General features: G+C 41.8%; 1 protein-coding gene across 3 annotated transcripts in view; it reads left to right on the forward strand.

The window, feature by feature from the left end:
* The window catches only part of LOC146005038 (uncharacterized), a 104,028-nt gene that overhangs the window by 71,655 nt on the left and 6,258 nt on the right, over positions 1–26,115 (forward strand). For 2 of the 3 annotated variants that reach the window (XM_083144179.1, XM_083144181.1), the window contains exons 8-11: positions 21–742; positions 3,490–3,783; positions 5,532–6,109; positions 21,182–21,312. In XM_083144179.1, the coding sequence (XP_083000305.1) occupies positions 21–742; positions 3,490–3,783; positions 5,532–6,109; positions 21,182–21,312 (1,725 nt within the window). Of the gene's footprint in view, positions 1–20; positions 743–3,489; positions 3,784–5,531; positions 6,110–7,680; positions 7,888–21,181; positions 21,314–26,115 lie in introns of those variants that run through there. The other variant, XR_014443983.1, reaches the window with a different exon arrangement.

Raw genomic sequence — 26,115 nt, forward strand, 5'->3', positions numbered from 1 at the left:
AAAAATCGTTTCTTCTGCAGGAGGAAGAAGTTAGGAAAGCTGCAGCAATGCGAGAGGCACTAGAGAAGGCAGAGCAACTGGCGAAAGAATCCAAGATTGCAAGAAGACGCAGCTACTTGGCAGAATCGGAGAAGGAAAGAAATGAACAAGAAGATGTGCCGGAAGTCCCCAGAGCCTCGAAAAAGGAAGGAAGTCAAAACAAAAGTAGCGCGCATACAAACACCAAGACCACCGACAGCAACAGAATAAAAGTACAACCTCAGCAAGTGCATCATGTGAAGTCAAAACCTTCCAAAGAAGAAACTTCCGTGGCATCTGCCGGGTCACTCTCGGTTCCCAGCATGCCAGCCATGCCATCTCTGGCGATGCCTTCCTTGTCGTCGGGCTCGTTGGTAACCTTACCTACGTCGGCAGTCACCACTTTGGCACCTATGTCGACGATACCGACTTTCTCATCGAATATGATGCCTATATCTTTTCCTGGAAGACAAGCCGAGCAGTTCAATTCACTTGGAGTTCCAGACACGATAATGGTGGTCGGGCAAGATTTGGCTCCCAATCTGAAATTGGCATTGTTGATGTCCGGAGGTCTGAACAGCACTGCACAGTATGTGCAGAATCGGGTTCTCACACCAACAATGTTTCGCAATGAGTTTGGAACGCAAACGGAACCAAATGGAATGAAAAACAAGAAAGAAAATGGAACTGGAAATGATAGGTCTGCGAAGAAGAATGCTAATGGGTAAATATTCATGATTAATAACTTACAGTGTATATGGCATCAAATGTCATAGTTTTTGCTTTTTTTACTTCTAGTTTTTAATATTCATTCTATCAATAATACTCAAGTAGAGATATACTAGTGAGTGTGCAAACATTTTTGAAAGTTTTGTAGAGATCAAGGAAGTATTGGTATAACAGATATCTTAGACTGATATGCCCATATCAGCCAGTACTGATAGTTGAGGATAAAAATTTATGGTAAATAAAAATTGACAAAAGCAGTTAAAAAATGGTAGATCAGCAGTAAATAACAGCATTAAGGATGAACCGATATGAAATTTTGGCCAATACTAATAAAGTATTTGGTCTAGGAATTAATTCGTGCTGTTGTTACACACACATTGAAGCTGTAGTTCAAACACAAAATACATAAATACCTTAAGAAAAATATTGTCCATCGCGAGCCACCACTTTCGCCCATCTGTCAGGCAAGTTACGGATTCCGTGGCGAAAGAAGTCCTCATCCTTTGAAGCGATCCAGTCAGAGACCCATTTTTCGATATCTTCTGAAGAAGTGAACCGCTGTCCAATCAAATCGTTATTCATGCAATCGAACAAGTAGTAGTCCGAAGGAGCAACGTCTGGTGAATATGGCGGGTGGGGTAAAACTTCCCATTCGACATCATCTAAATAGGTTTTGACCGGTTTTGCAACATGTGGGCGAGCGTTATCTTGTTGAAAAATAAGTTTATCATGTCTGTTCTCCCATTCTGGTCGTTTCCTGGCCAGAGCTTGCTTCAAACGCATTAATTGTCGTCGATAACATTCTCCATTAATAGTTTCACCCGGTTGCAGCAGCTCATAGTACACCACACCTTTCATATCCCACCATATGCACAGCATAACCTTTGCACAGTGAATATCTCGTTTCGGTTGTGATGGACCTGGTTCACCTGGCTTCACCCAGGCCTTTTTCCATTTCGGGTTCTCGTAATGGATCCACTTCTCATCGCCAGTAACAATGCGATGCAAAAACCCCTTTCTTTTCTGTCTTTGAAGCAGCAATTCGCAAATGGTTTTTCGTCTTTCAACGTCTCTGTCTTTCAATTCATGTGGAACCCAATGTGACATCTTTTGAATCATTCCCATGGCTTTGAGGCGTTTGGAAACTGTTGTTTGATCAACGCCTAATGCTTCTGCAAGTTCTTCCTGTGTTTGACACGAATCCTGATCGAGCAATGCTCTCAATTCTTCGTCTTCAAATTTTTTTGGCTGTCCAGGTCGCTCTTGGTCTTCCAGGCTGAAATCACCACTTCTAAACCGTGCAAACCACTTCTGACACGTTCGCTCAGCTAGCGCATGGTCACCATACACTTCCACCAAAATACGATGACTTTCGGTAGCACTTTTCTGCATGTTAAAGTAATGAAGCAGAACACCCCGCAAAAACACTTTATCTGGCACGAACTGCGCCATGTTCATTTGACTACAAAATGCTGTTGTTGACGCATCAATCAACTGCCCTATTTTTCAATGCATGTGTGGATACACGGAACTGTGGGACGATACGCTCATTACGCCATCTCTTGTCCAGGCGCACAAATTAATTCCTAGACCAAATAAAAAAAAGTAAAGTGTTCCCCTGTGATATGCACCATGCCATGAAGGTGTGTAGGTGTGTGGGGTTAGGGCCAGGGCTGGATTAAGACGAAATTGGGCCTGATACTTGAAATCTTCGGTGACGAATAAACACAACGACGTTATAGTTACGTCACAGTGCAAAGAATAATAGTAACTGCATAATAAGTAACGCTGTGTCTAGGCTTGCGAAATTGGGACTCCAAATTTCATTCTAAGATTTATTTTCAGGTTAATATAGCAAAAGAAAACTGTTCAGCCTTCGGAAAATTCTCGTCTGTTTTCATCTGGGCATATTTCAGGAATGGGCCTAATGCTGCAGCATCAATAGCACCCACCTTAATCCGGCCCTGGTTAGAGCCCCACACTTTCTTGATCACGGCCGAAGGTGGGGGTGGTGTGATCAGCACCATGCCCCTGGCTGCCTTTACCCCCCAGAGTTTCCTCCAGGTATCCACTTCATACGTCGGTGGGTGTGCACCGGAGCTGCTTGAACAGGTGGAAAAAAAAGTACCAATTTAAACTACTAGGAATCGATTTTGTACCGATCTGGTATAAAATTCCAAATACTCCTTGAAAAATTTGAATGGTTCATTGGCCTTAATAAATGTATGTTACAAGATGACTACATTACAAAAGAAGCTACACATTTAGACATTTACTTTTTTAAAAAGTAGGGAATGGAGATTATATGTTTATAACAATTAAAATGACACAAAGTATTGGCCTATAGTAGTAAATAAAATTGAACCGATACCCAGATAACAAGGTTGACTTGCCTCAAATTCACATTACCTGTGCAATGCAAGTCACATTAACTTTCAGGAAATTTTCAGAGAACAAGTCTGCAAATTTGCAGCAAATTAAAAGCAAAGGTATTATTTACAAACATTGGAAATGCAGAAAGTTGTAACTGTAACCTGCAGCTAACTTGCACGACAAGTCTCAAAGCTTGCTTCCGTGCTATTTGGGTACTTTCTGATACTGACACATCAGCATCGGTTCAGCCCTACTTGGCATTGATGTTTTCTGCTTTATACGTATTAGAAAATGAGGAGTTATCTCTGTCCCACCCTGTACATTGTTGTTTTTCTTGTTGTTCCTCTACACCAGTTGTGTTTGTTACAGAACAGGGAGTTTGGAAAGACGACAGAAGGGGAGCAAACTAACGCCACGCTCGAGAACTCAGTCTCAGCCGAGCCAAACCATAAAGCTTGAAGACAGGCCGAAATGGGGAGCCAACCGGCCAGGAAAACAGTACATAAAGCAGAGCGAGAAAGATCCTTACTACCAGCGACGTCTGAGGCAGAGGCTGAAAGAAAATGTCACTAATCAGGATACTGGAACGGAATCCGATGCTTCTCCATCTAAAGAGGATAAGAAGAGCAATAAACCAGATGGATCCAGCGAGGAAAACAGCAGGTATTGTAACAGCTGCTTTGTGGGTTAATTGTTGCACCATTTGCATGTCAACATAATGTATTAGTGATGCACCTTCATCATCATCATCATTATTATTATAGTTGCCTGTATTGATTTAGCACTGATACCATCAACTGTATGATTCTTTCGCTACAAGACCCAGAAAAATATGAATACCTAAAAGGCCATGCATTTTATTTGGAACATACATATGAGTCATTCCATGCGAAATCAACACAGCCTCCAACCTGACCATCTCCGATTTTCATGAAATTTGGGGAGTTGAAACTATGCATGGAACATAGTAACTATGAAAATTTTTAGTTTCGTTTGTTGTGTAATTGTTAATTATTCAAGGTCAAAGTTAGCAGAAATTGTACTTTTTGAGCCCACTTAGCTATATTAAATGTGCTGTAACTCTGCCCCTATTTTGCCTAGGAAGCTCAAATAAAGCTTATTGTGCAGGGAATTGAACAAGCTTTCCAGTGATATATAACAAGCCTACCTTTGGACAAAAATATAATTTTGTCACGTGACCTTGACCTTTAACTTTGAATATCTCAATACATGTCGTCACCAAAAATTGTGAAAAAAATATATTTGGTCTCTCATGCCATACTATAAAACATATCAAAAAATCATTCTGGGACTGCAATGGGATCAGAAGATACAAAATAATATGTGTAACTATGTGACTGATAAAAGCCTCATTACATGAATTATGACGAGTCAAAAGTCCTTTAACACCCCCTACAAAATGTAAAGGAGTTATCCTGGTCATCAAAAAAATAGGTTAGGCACAGGGAGATCTTTAGCTGTGTGTGTCAAGCACAGGTCCGGCATATTGTTGACCGCCGTATTGAATTCAACGCAAAAATTTTAAAGGAAAGGGGGTGATGTGATATATCAAATCAGGCTAGAATTTCACGAGAAATGAAGCAGCGATGTTATTATTAACGAAAATCATATGCAAATTTTCAAAAGTGGATGATTGTCGGTTGGTGGACAAGAGAGCCTTGCACATTGAAAATATTTTACCGACACAAGAGAAGCATCTTGAAATTAACAATATGACTTGCTTTAAGTCACTTTCGATTCCATGGAGTGCAAATTGTTTCCCTGACAAAATGTCCAATACAGAGCACAAAACTGTGTACCCCTTGTTCCTTGTTTTTGAACAATACCGATCAGCGACAATGTATTTACTGATAGAGGGGGAAATCACATTGTTTGAGCTGAATTGTTATACAACAACTTGTATCAACTTGTACAACTGCACAGAATTTCTTCGTTTCTTCAAACACAGGCGTTCAGAACTGCGCTGAAGGCAATGAGATGAGAGTCGGGAAGCTCTTTTCTTCAAAGGGTTATATTTGCCTGTAAAATGCCCCTTCTTTCACCAAAATGTAGAAAAATGTATAAGATGACTTTTAAAAGGCCGAAAAATAACCTAAACTGTTTAAAAAGTTTAAAAAATGACCTTTACTCCAAGAAAGCGTCAAAAAATGCAAAAAATGCCGTAACAAAGGTATGCCAATTTATTCACTTATGTATAAAACACGTTCCTATCTACTTATGCAACGTTTCTGCCTTACCAAAAAAAAGATGCATTTGAATCAAAATGCTAGCCCTAATGATGATGAATTAAAAGTTTGGGGTGTATTGGTACATCCTAAAGGGCTGATGGAATATAGAATTTAGTGTTTCACATTTTCCTTCTTTTTGTTTATTCTTTTCGCTTGTTTCAGATCATCTTCACCTCAACAAAGGAGAACTCGCGGTTTCCATTTAAATTGCAGCCTGGATCCTGGTCAAGATACAACGGACGAGTTAACTTCCTTCAGGTCAAACTCGTCATCAGTGATAAACCGTGGAAGAAAGCACGTGTCCCGATTCATGCAGCATGGTAGCAGACGGGTGCAAGTGGTTCCACCGTCACCTCACGAACCATCAAATCCAGAGCCGGATCCCGAAACTCCCCTGTACATTTCTCCAAGATCCAATTCTCCCCCGGTTCCCGCAGTTTTGAAAAAGATACAAGCCGGGAAACCCATCGAATCTCCTCCTCGTACGCCGTCACAGTCACCGCGTCGCCCGTCTACTCCTCTTGCATCTGCTCGTCCTTCCTCGCCTCCTGTTCCAACCATTCGGAAGTTGCTGGCCAAACACAAGACAGTTGGCAAAGAAGATGAAGACGAAGAGAGCCAAAATGAGACGACAGACGAAAAGTCAGCACAGAGTTCGGAAGAGGATAAGAATCCTGTTGCATCTGGCAGGATGACATATAGGAATACCAGGGAGTCAGCTTCAGCTCAAGAATATTCACGTGAGTTTTCATTTCTCTCTCTCGCTTATTCTTTCAGGTGTGTTTGTTTTCTGTGTTGTGCCTTAACTATAGTGGAACCCTGAATTTTTGTTCCTTCATTTTACATTCCTCCCCATCATTCGATTTCCATGACCTCAATAGGGTAACAATTTTCCTAGATTTTACATTTTCTTGCATTTTGAGTATTCTCTTCTTGGTTTCCCTGGTTTTCTTCAAGGTTCTCCACTGTTTCCACTTGATTTCTGCAGTAGGATATTCTGTATGTGCTACAGTTTTGTAGTAACAGAAATAGGGATGGGACAGATTAATTCATATTCTCTCGGTACTCATATAGGCATATTAGGGATGGGACCGATTAATCGGTACTCTATCGGTATCAGCCAATATAGGCATATCAGTGTATCAGTAAAATTACCGATTATTTTACCGATCCAATATATCAATAAATATCTCATAAATTAGTGCAAAATTCTGCCATTTTGTTGTAATTTTTATGGATAATCTCCATGCTCTCCTTTCTAAAAAAGTAAATGTCTAAATATGCAATTTCTTTTTCACTGCGGTCACCTTGAAACACACATTTATTAAGGAGATCAATGAACCTTTCAGGTTCTTGAAGGACCATTTCTAATTTTATATCGGATCGGTTATTGGTATCTTATTGGTATCGGCCAAAATTTCATATCGGCCCATCCCTAAGCCATATTAATGTATCGGTAAAATTACCGATTATTTTTCCAGTCCAATATATCTATAAATATCTTAAAATTTAAAGCAATATTGTGCCATATTGTGCCATTTTGTTATAATAATTTTTATGGATATAAATAAAGTAAATGTCTAAATATACAGCTTCTTTTCCATTGCAAACCTTTGATAATGTACATTTATTAAGGAGGTCAGTGAACCATTTTGATTTTTATATCAGATCGGTAGAATATCGGTTATTGGGACTGGTAAATTTATATCAGTACTTTTTCAGTATATGCCAAAATTAATTTTATATGGGTCTATCCCTAACAAATAATATAAGAAATGGGGAAGTGATTTTTGTCTTACTGTTTGTCACACACAGGAGATGTACTACGTAGAAATTTCAACAGTAATTGCAGGCTCGACCAGGACTTGAACGTGGGTCTCTGACATACCATGCAATTTCTCTGCCAACTGAGCTAACAAGCCAGTCCTGGTTTTGCCTGATTTTTCACTCTTGCTGTTTGACTTGATTTGGTTTATATTGCTTCACATTTTTGCCACTTTTGGCTAATTGCGAAGATGAGAATGAGTGATGATATTCATGAAGGGACACACAAAAAGAACATCCATGCCGAGGCCAGAATTCGAACTTGGAACCCCTGGCTCCATAGCACAATGTGCTAACCACTCTTTCATGAAGCCCGGCACTCTTGCTGTTTTTACCTGCATAGAAATTAATGTAAATTGAAATGTATAAAAAATTGAACCACTGTCTCAGTCTATGGAACAGTATGAATGTGGTAGAATATTGTGAACATTTATCTAATTGTAAGTGGAGTCTTTCCTGATTCTTTACCTCTTTTCCAATCCTTCAGAAACCAACCTTTCCTGTCCTTCGTCACCTCCAGTTCCTGCCCTCAGGAAAAAGATGGCTAGAGGTTGCATGCCCAGAAGAATCGGCTATGTGAGCAGTTCAGATGATTCAGACTTTTGATTGAAATTTAAGGCATGGAATATTATCAAGAATTCTCAGTGTAAACAGTTGTTTATGTATTGGATTTTTTTTTTTTTTTGATTGAAAGGCAAGTAGTGAGGGAAACTGTGGGTTTGCATTTAAAACACCAGGTATTGATGAAAGTAAAGATTTCAGACCAAAGTGCCATGCGACTCATGCCACTTGGGAACAAGCTAATAAACAGCAACATTGGACAGGCCACACAAGCCTGCACTTGATTTGTGAAATCCTCAAGTAACACGTGCCACCTGTCGCTTCGGTGTGAAATCTCCCAGATTCTCACCAATGCCCATACTCTTTAGAGTGCTGTAGTGAGAGTTTTTCACATTGTTTCATGAGGTGCACATGTATTTCAGTTCTATCAATTTGATTATTTTTATATGTATATGTTATTTTATGTCACTTTTCTGTTTCCTTGGATAATAATTTTTCTGCATCTTTAGGCTAATTGCAATAAGGAAGCGAATGATGATTATATCATTGATGACAATACACACACAGAAATCCAGAACCTTCAATGGCAAGTTCACCAGTTGACCACTCAGTGTACCAGCTCAACAGAAGTAGTATTTAGCACGTGAACAGCTTTGTACCTGTGGTTCTTAATTTAACTTACGTTAATTTACTTACGTAATTTATTCATGTTTTGGGAATAAAAAACACGGTACTATAGTAAATACACCTAAGTGAATTACTAACATTTCCACGAAATATTCTTCTATTGGCTCTATTAAAGTAGGAACTTGCTGTTTCACTGCTGGACAGACTTCTCGTTATATGACGGTTTGTAGTCATAATTTCCTTGGTGATGAAACGTGAGCCAGCTGCAGTAAAATTCTGATGGTTGGAAAACTAACCTAACCTGTAAAGATTGCTTGTCCGTGCTGTGATTGCATACGTAACTCGGAGAAATTCCCGAGAGAGGGCAGCTGCTTACGGGGATAAATTGAGCTGGAAGCCAAAGTTACAAATTTAACCGCTAGAGATCGCTCTTTGTGTTAATTTAAAAAGGGAACAAATACTAGTTGAATTAGTATTAAACATTATTAAACTTTGTGTAGAAATTTCAGTTTATTCATTAGAAACTTAACTACCATCAAATATTTATTATTAAATTCGCGTGAATATTTTTTAATCTAATTGTCGCTCGATGAGGGACATTTTGACTAATCAGTTAGAAACAGTAGTGTTCGGAAACTCTGAGGCGGAAGTGATAAAAAAAAAGGGAAAAGGGGACATCAAATATCTAATATTCTAATAATAAGGTTTTAAAGATTGGATATAAGTATTTGTTAATTATGCCTTAACACACACGCACGCACTCCTGTCGTAGTTAGAAACCTGTGGATGTTAAAGTGATTTAAGTGTGAACGTGTGATAGTGTTTGGTCATCAGGTGTTCGGAAACTGCGTCAGGCGTGGAGGAAACAATGAACGCACTCTCAAAAAATGGAGGAAAAAGTTGTTGGTCGACAAGAAAACGGCGCAACAGAATTGAGTGGTTTGGCACGGTAATGATCGAAAAAGGAGATCGAAAAAGTACTCGTGACCATCAAAATGGGAATCCAGAAGGATTGTGGTGATTTAAGCAGTGAGTAACGACTGCAAGGACTGTGAAAGGTGACAGAGGAGAGTCCGCCCACGAGGTAAGGCCTTTGTTTTTCCAAGTGCAACGACGATCGAAAAGAGGAATCGACGTCGGGTGAAATTACTTTCATGTTTGTCGCGACGAAAGAATATAAAATAAACGCCACGTACTATTACTAATTATAGTACTAACTGTCAATCGTGTCATTCACGATACTGGTATGCATTATTAAGTTCAAATCCAGACGTGCATGTGGCTCAACGGAAGCTGCCATATTGACCAGAGAAAGGATATCCTTCGTCGAGGAAATTCACTTCAAGTAGATCGAAATTAAACTACGTATAAAATGTTCCGCAGTGAGTAACTGAAGAATCGGAACAGAAATCAGTATCATTTTGTTCGTACGTTAAAGTGACGTCACGCATGCATTTCTTCGCGTTGTTCGAGCACGAACAATTGGCACCAAAGCTGTTGGATTAGGGTAATGTCTAGTGCACGGACAGTTCAGATATAAATAGCTATTAAAAGGAACAATTGACTTTGGATACATATTGAAACCCACTTTCACGTGATATGAGGTCATTTGTAATTTTCAGTTTGTGCGTGTATTGTGTAGTTAAGCTAGGTGCACCAGCTGGTCGGTCAGAACATAAAAATATGTTTGACATTTAAATATAACTTCAGTCTATTAATGAAAAAGAGGTACCTCAGGTGTTCTTTCTTTTGATGTCATTAGTACGTTAAAATTAACGTCATAGTTGTTAAGTCGAGAATTAATTACACGCAAATTGTTTATTCGGTGTCGAAAGTCTGTCACTTAAAATAATTGCAACATTTGGTGTAAACTCGCATTCGTCACTAATTTGAATAAAGTATTGAACGTTCCTGTGAGTTGGATTTCACCCAGATACACATGAATGATGTCTAGTTTGTAAGTAGTGAATGTTTACTAACTATGAAACCTCTTTCAGGTGAGAGAGATGTCAGAATGTTTGTTTGGCATTAGGGACATGTATCCAGCGTGATATGGAACTTGTTATAATTCGTAAACCAAAGGTGTGTTGGTGAATTGACATATTCACGTCTTGCCACAAATTGATTTCTCAGATTTGTCAAGCATAACACAGGGAAAGGGCGCGAGTGCCAAGTAAGGGATTTTTAGTAACTACTTTGCGTTACTGCTTAATACAGGATGTTTTCCATCAGATTGGCTAATTTCTGAATTTCTTATTTTTCATTTTAAATCAGAGTCAATTTGAAACTTGGTTGTACTATTTCTTTCTAGCAAGGATTGACTTATTGAGACCAAGCAATTGTCGCCGGCGCGACCGTACGGTAATTCTATGATGTGAGAGGGAATTGATAGTGAGAAAGTTAAGTGGTTAGAATCTTGGATGTGGTAGATGTGGATGTGATAAGTAATCTCACAGAATAGATAGGCTTAGGCAACCCCGCTCAAGCGGACCGTATCATAAGATTATGAGACTCAAACAATTGGCTCCTTTGAAAGTAGATGAGTTGCTATCGTCTTTTCAAGATTGTACGTTTCTAACATCTCTAGACATGGGCAACGCATATTGGCAAGTTCCGTTGGACGTAAATAGTCGGAAATATACAGCGTTTTCCTTTGAGGGAGTTCTGTATCAATTTAAGTGGGTCGTCTTTGGATCCATCAATGGTACAGCAGTCTTTGTAGATGTTATGAATCGAATTTTAGGACCATATTCTGATTTTGTGGTAGTATATGTCGACGACATCATCGTGAAGTCAAGGGACTTTGAGTCACATTTGGAACATGTGAGATTAGTTCTAGACAGATTGCATAAGGCTGGCTTCACTTTGAAGATCGACAAATGTAAGTTCGTATTTCAGGAGTTGAAATTCCTTGGACACCTAGTCAGTACGCGAGGGTATAAGAAGGATCCTACGTACGTTGAGAGCGTGCTTAGTTTGAGTAGGCCGACGAATTTAAAGCAATTACAGAGAGTTTTGGGTTGTTTTAATTGGTTGTCTAAGTATATACAAAACTTCGCCTCGACGGCCAGTCCACTTTATGAGTTGTTGAAGCAAAAAACTAAATGGAAGTGGACTGAAGGAGCTGAAGAAGCATTTGAAAAACTAAAGGTCTTAGTAGCACAGAATGTGACTCTAAATTATCCTGATTTTAACAAAATGTTATATATCCAAACCGATGCATCTCTAATTGGCGTAGGTGGATATTGTTATCAATTAGAGGAAGGAGATGTTAAACCGCTGGGGTTTGTGAGCCGATTGCTCAGACCTTTTGAAAAAGCGTACACCTCCACAGAAATAGAGGTACTAGCAATATTGTACACGATTAGTAAATTTGCCACTTATCTTAAAGGTAGAAAGTTTGTTATTGTTACGGATCACAAATCACTTACATGGCTCGAATCTGCTCATTCGTGGAATGCGAGGCTAACTCGTTGGTTCCTGCAAATCCAACAGTACTCCTTCGAAGTCAAATATTGTAAGGGATCCGATAACATATTAGCTGACATCATCAGTCGAAACTTTCCCAACATGCCAGATTCATGTTATATGATTAATGCTGTTATAGCTATGAATTTATATCAGAAACTATTTTCAGTTGAGGAGTTGATTACGTCCCAATCGAACGATGTTGCGCTCAGGGAAATAATTGATCACTTAAAAGGGAAGAAAGGTGAAGGAAGTTCTAGGTCTAGATTATGGGATCAGACTTATTGTCTACATAATGAGGTGCTGGTTATCAGAGATTTTCATGTCGCATCCAAGCTTCGTGTCTGCGTGCCGGTGAGTTTGATTGGTACAGTTTTGTTTCATTATCACGACACTCTGGGACATTTTGGGGCAGCTAAGACTCTAACCAGTATATATCAGTCTTTATTCTGGAAAGGAATGAAGTCGGATGTGAAATCCTACGTCAAAGATTGTGAAGTCTGTCTACGAACTAAACCTAATAAACACCCCTCCAGATTTGTAGCCAGGATACATGTCTCGGATCGGCCGGGGGAAGATTTGTTTGTAGATTTGCAAGGGCCGTTCGCATCTGGACCAAAAAGAGAAAGATTCCTGTTCACAATTTTAGATTCTGCTTCTCGGTATCTTGTGGCGTATCCCGTAGTTAACAGCAATGCAAAAACAATAATAAACAAGATAGTAAACAGTTATTTTGTTCATTTGGGGGTCCCGAATCGCATCTTTTCAGACAATGGGCCTCAATTCAAATCGAAACTCTTTCAAGACACCATGAAATCTTGGGGGGTTGCAATTGTATATATTCCGGTATATCATCCTAGCTCAAATATGGTTGAACGGTATCATGCCGAATTGAATAGGCTGATGCGAGTTTTATGTTCAGACAATCATGCCAAGTGGCCGGAAAAGGTATCACAAGCTCTGTTTCTTCTAAACGGTTCCATTTCCTCACAAACTGGGTATTCCCCAGAGGAATTAAGATTGAACTTGAACAAGAGCTTCATGGCTGTGGCATTGAAAGATCTGTTTCAGGATGACATTCCGTGGGATAAAAAATTAATCATGGCAAATCTTGCTAGCATTGGCAAACGGAGAGATAAACTCCAGAAACTTAATCAGAAAGGGATTAATCATTCTAAAATTGCCAGAGGGGATCTTGTTTTCATAAGGAATCATGCTCTCGGTAATTTGGGTAATAAAGTAATAAGAAAATATTGTGATTTGTTTCTGGGTCCTTATTTGTGTGTTGATAACAGTCAAGATTCAACATTGACATTGGTAGATTGTGTTACCGGCGAGAGAGTTGAAAACCAATCTGTGGAAAACTGCAAGCTGTGGAAATGTACACAGCAAAAGCAAATGCAATGGATCACAAAAATGTTAAATTCGGGTTATATCAAAGATGATCAGGTTAATCCTAACTTGACAGACTCTCACAGGCTTAGAGGTTCTGTGGGAAGTGAGGCAAAATGAGGGGCGAAGCGGCGGGAAGTCAGGTCTCTCAACTGACTCTTGTGGGCCAAGTGAAATCTTTACCGCGGCGGATATGAAAATCAAGTAGGAAAGATTACGCGGCGGGCTGGCACAGAGTTAGATGACCTGTCACCTCGCTTCTTGGTTCTTCAGTAGTCTCTAAAGTCGTTAGTCAGACAAGCATTTGGGATCTCTCTCACTTTGGAGGTGGGACTAATGTGAACTGTGTTGTAATAAAATGTTGTAAATAGTGTACAGAATATGAGTGTATGTCTATACTTAGGTAAAGTGAAAATTATTTATTTGTAATATGTGGTGTGAAAGCTGTGTTGGGATACAGTTAGGGGGTGCAATGGGTTTGGCCCATGTTGAGCGCCATTTATGACGGTTTGTAGTCATAATTTCCTTGGTGATGAAACGTGAACCAGCTGCAGTAAAATTCTGATGGTTGGAAAACTAACCTAACCTGTAAAGATTGCTTGTCCGTGCTGTGATTGCATACGTAACTCGGAGAAATTCCCGAGAGAGGGCAGCTGCTTACGGGGATAAATTGAGCTGGAAGCCAAAGTTACAAATTTAACCGCTAGAGATCGCTCTTTGTGTTAATTTAAAAAGGGAACAAATACTAGTTGAATTAGTATTAAACATTATTAAACTTTGTGTAGAAATTTCAGTTTATTCATTAGAAACTTAACTACCATCAAATATTTATTATTAAATTCGCGTGAATATTTTTTAATCTAATTGTCGCTCGATGAGGGACATTTTGACTAATCAGTTAGAAACAGTAGTGTTCGGAAACTCTGAGGCGGAAGTGATAAAAAAAAAGGGAAAAGGGGACATCAAATATCTAATATTCTAATAATAAGGTTTTAAAGATTGGATATAAGTATTTGTTAATTATGCCTTAACACACACGCACGCACTCCTGTCGTAGTTAGAAACCTGTGGATGTTAAAGTGATTTAAGTGTGAACGTGTGATAGTGTTTGGTCATCAGGTGTTCGGAAACTGCGTCAGGCGTGGAGGAAACAATGAACGCACTCTCAAAAAATGGAGGAAAAAGTTGTTGGTCGACAAGAAAACGGCGCAACAGAATTGAGTGGTTTGGCACGGTAATGATCGAAAAAGGAGATCGAAAAAGTACTCGTGACCATCAAAATGGGAATCCAGAAGGATTGTGGTGATTTAAGCAGTGAGTAACGACTGCAAGGACTGTGAAAGGTGACAGAGGAGAGTCCGCCCACGAGGTAAGGCCTTTGTTTTTCCAAGTGCAACGACGATCGAAAAGAGGAATCGACGTCGGGTGAAATTACTTTCATGTTTGTCGCGACGAAAGAATATAAAATAAACGCCACGTACTATTACTAATTATAGTACTAACTGTCAATCGTGTCATTCACGATACTGGTATGCATTATTAAGTTCAAATCCAGACGTGCATGTGGCTCAACGGAAGCCGCCATATTGACCAGAGAAAGGATATCCTTCGTCGAGGAAATTCACTTCAAGTAGATCGAAATTAAACTACGTATAAAATGTTCCGCAGTGAGTAACTGAAGAATCGGAACAGAAATCAGTATCATTTTGTTCGTACGTTAAAGTGACGTCACGCATGCATTTCTTCGCGTTGTTCGAGCACGAACAATTGGCACCAAAGCTGTTGGATTAGGGTAATGTCTAGTGCACGGACAGTTCAGATATAAATAGCTATTAAAAGGAACAATTGACTTTGGATACATATTGAAACCCACTTTCACGTGATATGAGGTCATTTGTAATTTTCAGTTTGTGCGTGTATTGTGTAGTTAAGCTAGGTGCACCAGCTGGTCGGTCAGAACATAAAAATATGTTTGACATTTAAATATAACTTCAGTCTATTAATGAAAAAGAGGTACCTCAGGTGTTCTTTCTTTTGATGTCATTAGTACGTTAAAATTAACGTCATAGTTGTTAAGTCGAGAATTAATTACACGCAAATTGTTTATTCGGTGTCGAAAGTCTGTCACTTAAAATAATTGCAACATTTGGTGTAAACTCGCATTCGTCACTAATTTGAATAAAGTATTGAACGTTCCTGTGAGTTGGATTTCACCCAGATACACATGAATGATGTCTAGTTTGTAAGTAGTGAATGTTTACTAACTATGAAACCTCTTTCAGGTGAGAGAGATGTCAGAATGTTTGTTTGGCATTAGGGACATGTATCCAGCGTGATATGGAACTTGTTATAATTCGTAAACCAAAGGTGTGTTGGTGAATTGACATATTCACGTCTTGCCACAAATTGATTTCTCAGATTTGTCAAGCATAACACAGGGAAAGGGCGCGAGTGCCAAGTAAGGGATTTTTAGTAACTACTTTGCGTTACTGCTTAATACAGGATGTTTTCCATCAGATTGGCTAATTTCTGAATTTCTTATTTTTCATTTTAAATCAGAGTCAATTTGAAACTTGGTTGTACTATTTCTTTCTAGCAAGGATTGACTTATTGAGACCAAGCAATTGTCGCCGGCGCGACCGTACGGTAATTCTATGATGTGAGAGGGAATTGATAGTGAGAAAGTTAAGTGGTTAGAATCTTGGATGTGGTAGATGTGGATGTGATAAGTAATCTCACAGAATAGATAGGCTTAGGCAACCCCGCTCAAGCGGACCGTATCATAGTTATTGTTTAACCCCTTAAGGGCGAAGATGCTACGATTAAGCTACGATATATATATATATATAAATCAAAGCAGGAGAAAGGAAACACCAGACAGCGGAAAAAATTCGAATTTTCGCTAGCTTAATCGTTGCATCTTCAGATGGAACTGTGTTTCCTTTCTCCTTCTTTGATTTTTATTTAGCCCTTTTGGCCCTTCTTTCTTTTATCCATTATATATATATATATATATATATACAGGGTGATTCTAAAGGTATAGTACAAACAAAAACCACAGATACCTCCCATGAAATAGAGACGAAAGTTCCCCTTCCACTTTGCCGAGAGATGCCTCCGTGAGGAGCTAGACAACGCCGAAAACGTGTGAAAATGAACTTCACACCTCTGTACAGCCAGTACCAGTGAAGATAGAAAGGCGGAACAAACAAAGTCAAAAGGAACACCAAAGTCGCCCATCCGAAAAACACTAGGCGGCAGCTGCACAACGCATGTGCATGGGGTTCCACAAAGGAAATAGGAGTGTCTCGCAAGACAAGTGAAGGGAAAGGGTAGCGATCGACAACGGTAGGGACAAAAGAAGCAATGAAGCATGAAGTAACAATTGCACAGCGGGAAACAAACACATGCAGCACGTGGGGAGTCCCCAAACACAGTGGGCAGACACCGCAGCAAGAACAAAGCACGGTTCAACAAAAGAGAAAGAGGACCGGACGGGGAATGGTACCTGTCAAGGAGACAACATATGCGGGACGATGGATTCCCCGTAGCAGCACCGAGGGGATGTCACACAGAGGTCGTGCGCCAGCAGGACAAACAGAGCAACTACGGGCACAGGAGGTTTATTGCCACGCAAAGGTGCACTTACAGATAGGAATAGTACGTAGTACGTAGTCGTATTCCGGACTGACGTTGTTACAAAAGTTGCTCAAATTGACGAACACCACATTCAATGCAGGCATTGCAGCGTCGCAGGAAATTCTGGCGAACCCTATCAAAAATCCCTGGCATGGTACACACCTCGGCCGATGCTGCAAGTATCCGAGCTACCAATGTTTCCTTGTCAGGCACCGGGGTCTCGTAGACGAGTGTTTTCACATCGCCCCACAAGAAGAAATCCATTGGTGTGAGGTCAGGCGAACGGGCGGGCCAGGGGACAGGGCCCTCTCTGCCGATCCAGCGCTGTGGGTAGGTACGGTGCAAAAGGACATACCACACTGTCGACTGTGATACTCCCACTGCACGTGCAATGCTACGGGTGCTAGTGGACGGTGTGTCGTCCACGCGAGCAAGTACGTCCTCCTCGACCGCCGCGGTGCGCACATGTCTTGGGTGACCGACATGATGGCCTGCACGTAACACACCCGATTCACTAAGGGTACGGTGCACGTTCGAAAACAACCTGCTGTTGGGTTGTCGCCTCTCCGGATACCGTCCTCGATAAAGGCGTGCAGCTGCTCGGCCATTGCCATCTGCAAGGCCGTAGACAAAATGCATGTCCCTCAGTTCTACAAATGTGTAGTGTTCCATGGTACGGTGAGGATAGTGCCAATTATGGAATACTGTACTGCAGTGCACAGGTGGCACACACACACACACACTGGTCACAACGGCTTCGAAACAACGTTCTCAATTGTCGTACGTCAAGCACACCACCACCGCACCGGCTCTTTCACTGACACGCTCCCTGACGCTGCACTTCCAATCAGCCCACACGTCCGCACGGCACTGTGGTACAATCAGCTGACGTTCCTGAGCCACCCGTGCCTGTGCTCTTCACTACCTGACCACTGCCGTCAGGTGGGGCCTTGTCATCGTGGAACACATGTAGCGTCCTTCATTCTTGCCCCATTCACCCACAACACGTACTTCGTCCGTCTTGCTCGAGCCGACGGGGAGCACTACGTACGATTGTGTGGTGTTTGTGTATACCAATGTGGGGTAACCCAGCAGTTGAACAGATGTGCATACCCCCACGTAGCTTCATTACACGATTGTCCCACGCAGTTTATCTGTCCAGCCTTGCTCGGCCCGGTCTCACACCCACGTGGCAGTGTGCGGCTGCGGTGGTGTGAGGCCACGCTTGGTTTCGGAGCGGAAGGCTGCAGCCGAGGAGGGACTCGAGTTGTTCGGCTGGGGTTGCGCTCGGAAGCAAGCAGCCGCGTCAGGTCTGGGAACGGTGGACCTGGTGATCGGGATGGAAACATTCCGACCTCGTCCATTAGTGTCGTCCACCGTACAGAGTGGTGGGGTCCGTACGACACTCCAGCAGCCTTTCGCCCGCTCCCACCCAGCGATGTGCCTCCGGCTTCATTTCTAAGAGGCTGATTGGGCCCTATCACGACGTTTGTTACAACGTCAGTACGGGGTACGTGGTCCTATCTGTACGTGCACCTTTAATTAGCAATAACCTCCTGTGCCCGTAGTTGCTGTGTTTGTCCTGCTGGCGCACGACCTCTGTGTGACATCCCCTCGGTGCTGCTACGGGGAATCCCTCGTCCCGCATTTGTTGTCTCCTTGACAGGTACCATTCCCCGTCCGGTCCTCTTTCTCTTTTGTTGCACCGTGCTTTGTTCTTGCTGCGGTGTCTCCCCACTGTGTTTTGGGGACTCCCCCTTGCGCTGCACCGCCAGCGCCGCCATTTCTGCCCCGAACCATGTACGCGTCTGTTGCCTGTCGAGTGTCACGGACCACTTTGCGTGCATTCTCGGTGTGTTTTTACATCCTACGTTGTCCTCCCGTGGTTCTGCAACCCCGCACTACTTTTCTCGACTGCGCTGCTTCAGTCATGGTGTTTGTTTCCCGCTGTGCAATTGTTACTTCATGCTTCATAGCTTCTTTTGTCCCTACCGTTGTCGATCGCTACCCTTTCCCTTCACTTGTCTTGCGGGACACTCCTATTTCCTTTGTGGAACCCCATGTGCATGCATTGCGCAGCTGCCGCCTAGTGTTTTTCGGATGGGCGACTTTGGTGTTCCTTTTGACTTTGTTTGTTCCGCCTTTCTATCTTCACTGGTACTGGCTGTACAGAGGTGTGAAGTTCATTTTCACACGTTTTCGGCGTTGTCTAGCTCCTCACGGAGGCATCTCTCGGCAAAGTGGAAGGGGAACTTTCGTCTCTATTTCATGGGAGGTATCTGTGGTTTTCGTTTGTTCTATACCTTTAGAATCACCCTGTATATAAACTCATGTGCATAAGTTAGGGATAATTCAGTTGAAGGTATTTATGACGGGGGAGAAAATGGAGAACCACCCATATATGGATTGCAGGTTGAATTGCAAATTGTATCAGACTGAAAACAGTGTGAGAAAAGGTACAGGGTGGGCAACAGGGACAAAAATGCAAGGGGGTGTGAAAATCCGGAAATGTACCCATGTGTTAGTCCAGGAAACAGGGTGCGGCACAGGGGCATCAATAGTGTTTGTGACATCCCCGCACTGCAAGACATGCACCACAACGTGAGTGCATGCTGAGGATGAGGTTGTCAAGAAGTGGCTGGGGTATGACTTGCCATTCTTGGAGCAGTGCTCCCTGAGCTTGGGAATGGACCTTGGAGCCATTTGACGACGCGCAATTTGCCTGTCAAGCATGTCCCATGCATGCTCTATTGGGTTCAAGTCTGGTGAGCAACTGGGCTAATCGAATCGTCTGATCTCTTGAGTCTCAAGGTACACATCCACTATGCCAGCTCAATGGGGACGAGCATTATCATCCATCAGAATGAATTCAGGGCGAACTGCACCCTGAAAGAGACGACCATACTGTCCAGGATGTCATCCTGATACACCACACCTGTAATGGTACCCCGTGGGAAGGCATGCAGGGGCGTGTGAGACCCCAGGATAATCCCACCTCACACCATGATTCCCCCACCTCTGTAATGGTCCAGTTCATTAATGTTAGCTGGACGGAACCGTCTTCCGGGTTCTCTCCAGATAAAGACACATAGTGAATCACTGGTAAGACAGAACCTGGATTCATCTGTGAACAAGATATGACTCGATTGCTCCTGGGCCCATGTGTGATGTTCCCTGGACCAATTCAAATGCTCTTCTTTGCACTGGGTTCAATGGAACACACTTTGCTGGTCTTCTGGCACACAGGTGTCTCTCAGTTAACCGTCTGTACACTGTAAACCTTGAAACTGTGTCCCTGTAGCAGCTGCAAGATCTCTACCAAGATCGCAGGCGGTGCTGTGTCTTGCGCCTGGCTGTTAGACGTAAGAAACGGTCCTCTTGGAGGTGGTACTCCTTGGATGGCTTCCTCCAAACCTCCGAGTGACGTTTTCACCCTGTTGGAATCATCGCCAGACCCTTGAGATGACACTCTGGGACATGCAGTTCACGCGACACTTCCATCTGCATCTGACCCCCTCTCCAGTCATCCAACAATTCTTCCACGCATGAAATCATCCATATTGTGTGTCTGCGCCATTATCCTACACGTGCGCTGACAATCTGGCCAACAACACTGCTTTGTGTACGCTGTCTGTGATGTATCGAACACAACTACTGGCATGTTGAAACAGCGCTCGGCACATACCCGACTGCAACGGGTGTATCCAGTGCCACAAAGCGGTAATTTCGGGAATCAGTGTGGCACACAGTCAAGGACTTGTACTCGGAAACACTACATGCATTTACCACTGTTTCTCAACATGCTTTCTATGTAATTTCAAATTATTATTCAGTTTTGCACATTAGTGTATATATGCGCATGACATCTGCAGGTGCATATATGCACCTTGTGTTTCCTTTGACTAAATTCGACTGTGTGTGGCATATATATTGGGTATCGAACCCAGGACTCCTTGATTACAAGGGGTTAGCACTATGCCATTGGGAGCCAAGTTGAACTTGTTAACTTCTGAAAACAGTGAAAATGAATATGAATCAGAAAATGAAGAAGAAGGGGTGATGAAAGTGAATTTTGCTACAAAAAGAAAAAAACATTTTCTAGTAGTGACTTACTCAAAATATTCCACACTTAAGGGATTAACCATTTACTTTTTTAATACTGTACATTTGTGTAGTAGGTATTAGCATTTGAATCTGAATCCAAAATCCTTTACCTGATTATTACCTGAAACTGTAAAATAAAATTGAAATGTACTGTATTAACTAATGTGTTTATTATATTAAATCTTTGTGCTTTGCAGATAACAGACCTCTTCAAAGGTTGCTAAGAAGAGCAAGTGTAACAAATAGAAATTCACAAGGAAGTGATTTAGTTGTGGAAGATATTTTCAGTGGGAATGATATCCTGTCACAGTTGTCAACACTTCGTAAGGTAAGATCATTGTGATTTATTTCTCTTCAGAGCATTTTTTTGGCTATAATGAATTATTTGCAGATACTATTTGTATTTTAAACTTTTAAGAATTAATATGCTATTGACAACAGAACTCCCATGAACTAGATACCCGCAAGTAAAAATTCATCTCTCTACAACCATTCACCAATTTACTATGAGAACTAAGTCGAGGCAACTATATTTTTTTCTTAAATGGTCATACCAAACTATGATCACATGTCCCGGAGAACACGTAACCTATAGTATGTGAACACATCACTAGATGGCAGTGTGATGAATGGTTATCATACAGAGAGCAGTGGTAATTCATTGTTGGTTCAATTGGATGGTGTGAACAGCATTCGTGTATCAAAATAGCCATTCTTTGGGAGAGAGATACTGGAGAACGCCACAGAGAGCTGGTGGAAACTGTGGGGAATAGTGTGCTACAGTAGTATGCACCTTTTTTTGTTCAGGTAAAGTTTGGATGCTTTCTGACTTGTAAACACATATGGCAATGTCACGGTATCTAGTGACATGTGAAACGCAGTTCGATATAAATTATTTTTTGTTTATTGATTCATTTTATGCACAAACATGAAAGTGTGAGGTTTGATCTTATTTTGTGGATAAACTTGTATCCGAGCCAGACGTCGGGAGTTGGGAGAAGGGTTTTTCTTGAGTGACAGCCGCCGCTTAGAACAGGACATATTTGCACCAACACGGAGATAAGGAAAGATTATTTTCGCCGCTACCGGGCTTGAGTCGCAGCGGGCGTTCGAACCCATGTTCACGGATGACCAGGAAAACCAGCTGGAGCCCAACTCTGCAAGGATCCAGGACGCGTCGCCGACCGCGCCTTTCAAGACAATGGACAGAGGTCATTTCCATCCCCTGAGAAAGCGAAGCGAAGCCACCTTAGCGTGGGTTTCAACGGACGAATTTGAATCTCTTATATATATGCGGTGCTACCATCCCAGAAACAGTTTTCACCCGGATTTCATAGAGAGAGCAGCTCTGCGCTACACTCTCGCGTGATTATTGTTTTGTGTCCGTGGACTTTGTTTCCTTACGTACCGCGAGCGAGTTGCAGATAGAGAGTTACCAGTGTGCGCCTTATTTTGGTGAAGATTACGCGGTGATTTGTTTTTTGCCAAACGTTAACTACATAATCATGGGCGGCTAAAGGAGATTGAGAAGGGAGTCTGTCGACTCCCCTGACGCCTGCAACGACACCGAAGTCAGTCAGACGACGCCAAAACCAAACACTGCCCAAAGCCCGAAGGACGCTTTCAGATCGACGTCCCAACCGAAGCTCGTTACCAGAGAGAGATGATTGCAGATCGACGTCCAATTGATGCCCGACACTGGAGAGATTCCTGACCGGCGCGTGACCACGTACATCCGACGCTAGTGGCAAGAGGAACACCCGAAGTACTAAGGAGGTGCAAGTACACCAGATCGTCGCAATTATTCTTCGTCGCGATCGACCTCGGAGGACAATTTCGCCAGAAAGGAACCGTGTGCAAGTCCCGCGTCCAGGAGAGATGAATGACCACGCCATGTAGCAGAGTCTGGTACAGTATACTTCAGAGGGTCTCATGTACATGTAAACGTGCGTCGTTAGTATCAACACCGTACAGTTAACGCCGAAGTCTCACTTATTCGCAAAGTTACTCAGGAAACCCCGAACCTAATCCCCGCGTCTGATAATTTTTGGTATTGTTATAAAAAAGGGTAATTTCATGTTCAGATGTTCTAATTTAATTGTCTGCATTCAGGGTTAGAAGCTCCATTTCATTTCTTTAATATTTAGTATAAATGGTCAAAGTGTGCTCCATTTCTTGTGTAACCGACCGCCCCGTCGCGCCATTTAATTTGTCAATAGTTGACTGATGAGTCTTTTTTAATTGTGAAAGCATAGTTGTTTTTATTGCAAGGTCGTGTGCGTGAAATAGTATTATTTGTTGCATAGTGGTTTTTAAGGTAATTTTTGCTCGCGCCGACGATTGATTAGTGTATTCCGGCAGCTGGAGCCAATTAAGTTTTTGCATCCCTATGTAATTGTGTAGTTGTTCTCATTGGACGAGAGAGGCTTATGTGTAATACCCCCGTCCGAGAAACTTGTATAATGTCGTGCTTACGACTCGATGCATACGTTCATTCGAACGAAAGATTTAACCACGCCGACCCAATTGTCTTAGTTAACCGCTTTCCGAAGGCTGGCACTTAAGTTAATTTAAAAGAGCACAGGAGCTGGCAGACAAATGCCCTAAATTCACATTAAGGTTTAAAATTAAAAGGAATGATATGTTAATGAGATCCATGACTTGTATCCATACTTCACATGTAAAAATACCTCATGTGTGTGAAAGAGAGATAGAGTGAATGTTGTGAGAGTGAGGAGGCTTTGTAAACAGTTGTTGATTGCAATATTTTTTTGTTGTTACAATATATATTCACTTTTTACCGTTCGTCAGTGTTGTTATTTGACGTTTTTCAGGTACCAGATATTATGCTATTAGTGTTTTATGATTGTTCGAATCTACATATCAAAGGTAAACAAAACAGTGTAACTTTTCAAGGTATTAATCTCCGCCTCGCAATAGTATGACAATAAACGACCGTCTCAGTACCGAACTTGATAACTGGACCGTGAGTCACGACCGGTTTCCCGTACACATAACGACGTTTGGCCCCGTGCCGGGGTATGATTGACACGTCATTTCGGGGACCGTGAGTGCACTCGTTACAGCAAGATGCTATCTTTGCTCGCTTCCCGATCCTACACCTGGTACACATTGTTCATACATTCCACAGTACCATACAATTCCCCCTTCCATTTGTATATTTCGATTTTCGTGCCAGTCTCGCATTCTCATGAAAAAAAATAGTTGCCATGACTTATGCCCCAACCCTCGTATGTTAAGAATCAGGCTGCCAATGTACAGTCTGCAACAAAATAACTGCACCTCTTACCACAATGGAACGGAGACTGTGTTTTAGGTGATATCTAGACAGTTATACCCCTCATATATTTTACTTTAGATGAATTCTGGGACTTGCTTTATGTGTCTGTTAGTAATTAAAGCCTGGATATTGACCTTTTTTTTATTTTTCAGTAAAATAATCATTACATGTTGATTTTGAACAAACTGACATTCATAATTGGGAAAAGAGAGACGCAGTAGTATATAAATACGGAGAAACTAGTACTCACTTTTATCCGCGAAGCTGTTTTTTTCTTTTTCGATTGATTTCAGTGGCCACTGCCACCATCCTCGTTGGAACTTGCTGTACTGTTGCTGGGCGTGCGTCTTTTGTTTGTAGTTCTCTGGCTGCCACTAGGTGCGCTGTTGTTAACTGTGCGTCTCTGTCTGTGTCATCTGCTATTTCCGGGTGATGACTGTTGTAATAGGGGAATCCAAGTGTGGTGCGCTTGCCTGCTATCGATGTTTAGCTCGTGCAGGAAGTGCATTATGGCGTGCGTTTCCTTGATTTTGGTGTCTACGAGGGTGTGGCCAGTGTGTTTGACTTGAACCTTTTGAATTTTATGGCTATTGTATTTGATATGTTTAGTAAGACCAGTAGTGGGTTGGGCTTTTTTCGCATCTGTTAGGTGCTGTTGGATTCTTTCATTGACAGATCTGATGGACCTGCCAATGTAATGTGCCTTGCATTCACACACTGCATCGTATACATCTGTTATCAGTTTATCAGCTATTTTGGAATTGGGTTTGTGCGCTACTTTGATGCCATATGGGAGAAGGGCTTTGGATATGGTGGGATGGTAGGGTGGGATGGTAGAAGTGGTGGGATGGTAGAAGTGGTGGGATGGTAGGGGAAGACAAACCATTTATATTGGCCGCTGGAGGTTGATTGTGGCTGGGTTGCTTGCGAATGGGTTGATTGTGGTTGGTTAGGGTGTCTGACCTGTATTTTCGCTTTACTGCACCAAGTGGAAAGTTGTGCTTCAGTGTAGCATCTATTTCAGTGATGGTGGCTATCTCCTCTCACAGATCCTCTTCTCTGCAACAGTAGGAGAAGGCTCTTCGATAAAAGTTCAGCCACACATTGGCTTTTTGCTTGGCGGGATGGCTAGAGAGAGCATGTATGTACTGGTTGCCTGCATCCGGTTTTCTGTAGACAGTGGTTGTGAATTTGTTAAGTGCACGGCTGATGGTGATGTCCAGGAAGTTGATTTTACCATGTTTTGCTTGTTCTACTGACATTATTAATAAATTGCATTTCAACCACAATTTTTGCTAGCATAACTCAATGTATCTGCTCAAACTATGAAAAGGGAAATCCATTACACAGATTTTCCACCCACTATTCACATGATTTCCACCAGTAAACATGGCTGCACGTCAGAACAGGTGGCAGCCATTTGCACACAAGACAGACAGACGTCCGAGACACCTGTTAGCAGACAGTGGAAAGAAAGACAGCAGTGCAAACATAACAAAAAAGAATCAAGATGCACCAAGGAACAATCCCAGGTGCAATTGCCATTGTTTTGCACCTTATTACAATAGCAATTTTAACATATTTCAATATTCTCCTCATTTTAGCGGTGGGGCAGTTATTTTGTTACAGGCTGTACATGTATCAACCCTGTAAGGCTACCATATTTTCAGAGCATGGAATCAGGACTTTTTTTTAATTGAAAAGTCCTGAAGACAGGAAAAATCTATTTTGTACATAAGGATGCGATTTTCAGTGAAAAATAAAGAACGAATTAAGATTATACATATTAGGGATGGGCCGATATGAAATTTTGGCCGATACCGATAAAGT

Source organism: Lepisma saccharinum, chromosome 22 (genome assembly GCF_977018435.1).
Source record: "Lepisma saccharinum chromosome 22, izLepSacc3.1, whole genome shotgun sequence".
In the NCBI taxonomy this organism is placed as follows: domain Eukaryota; kingdom Metazoa; phylum Arthropoda; class Insecta; order Zygentoma; family Lepismatidae; genus Lepisma; species Lepisma saccharinum.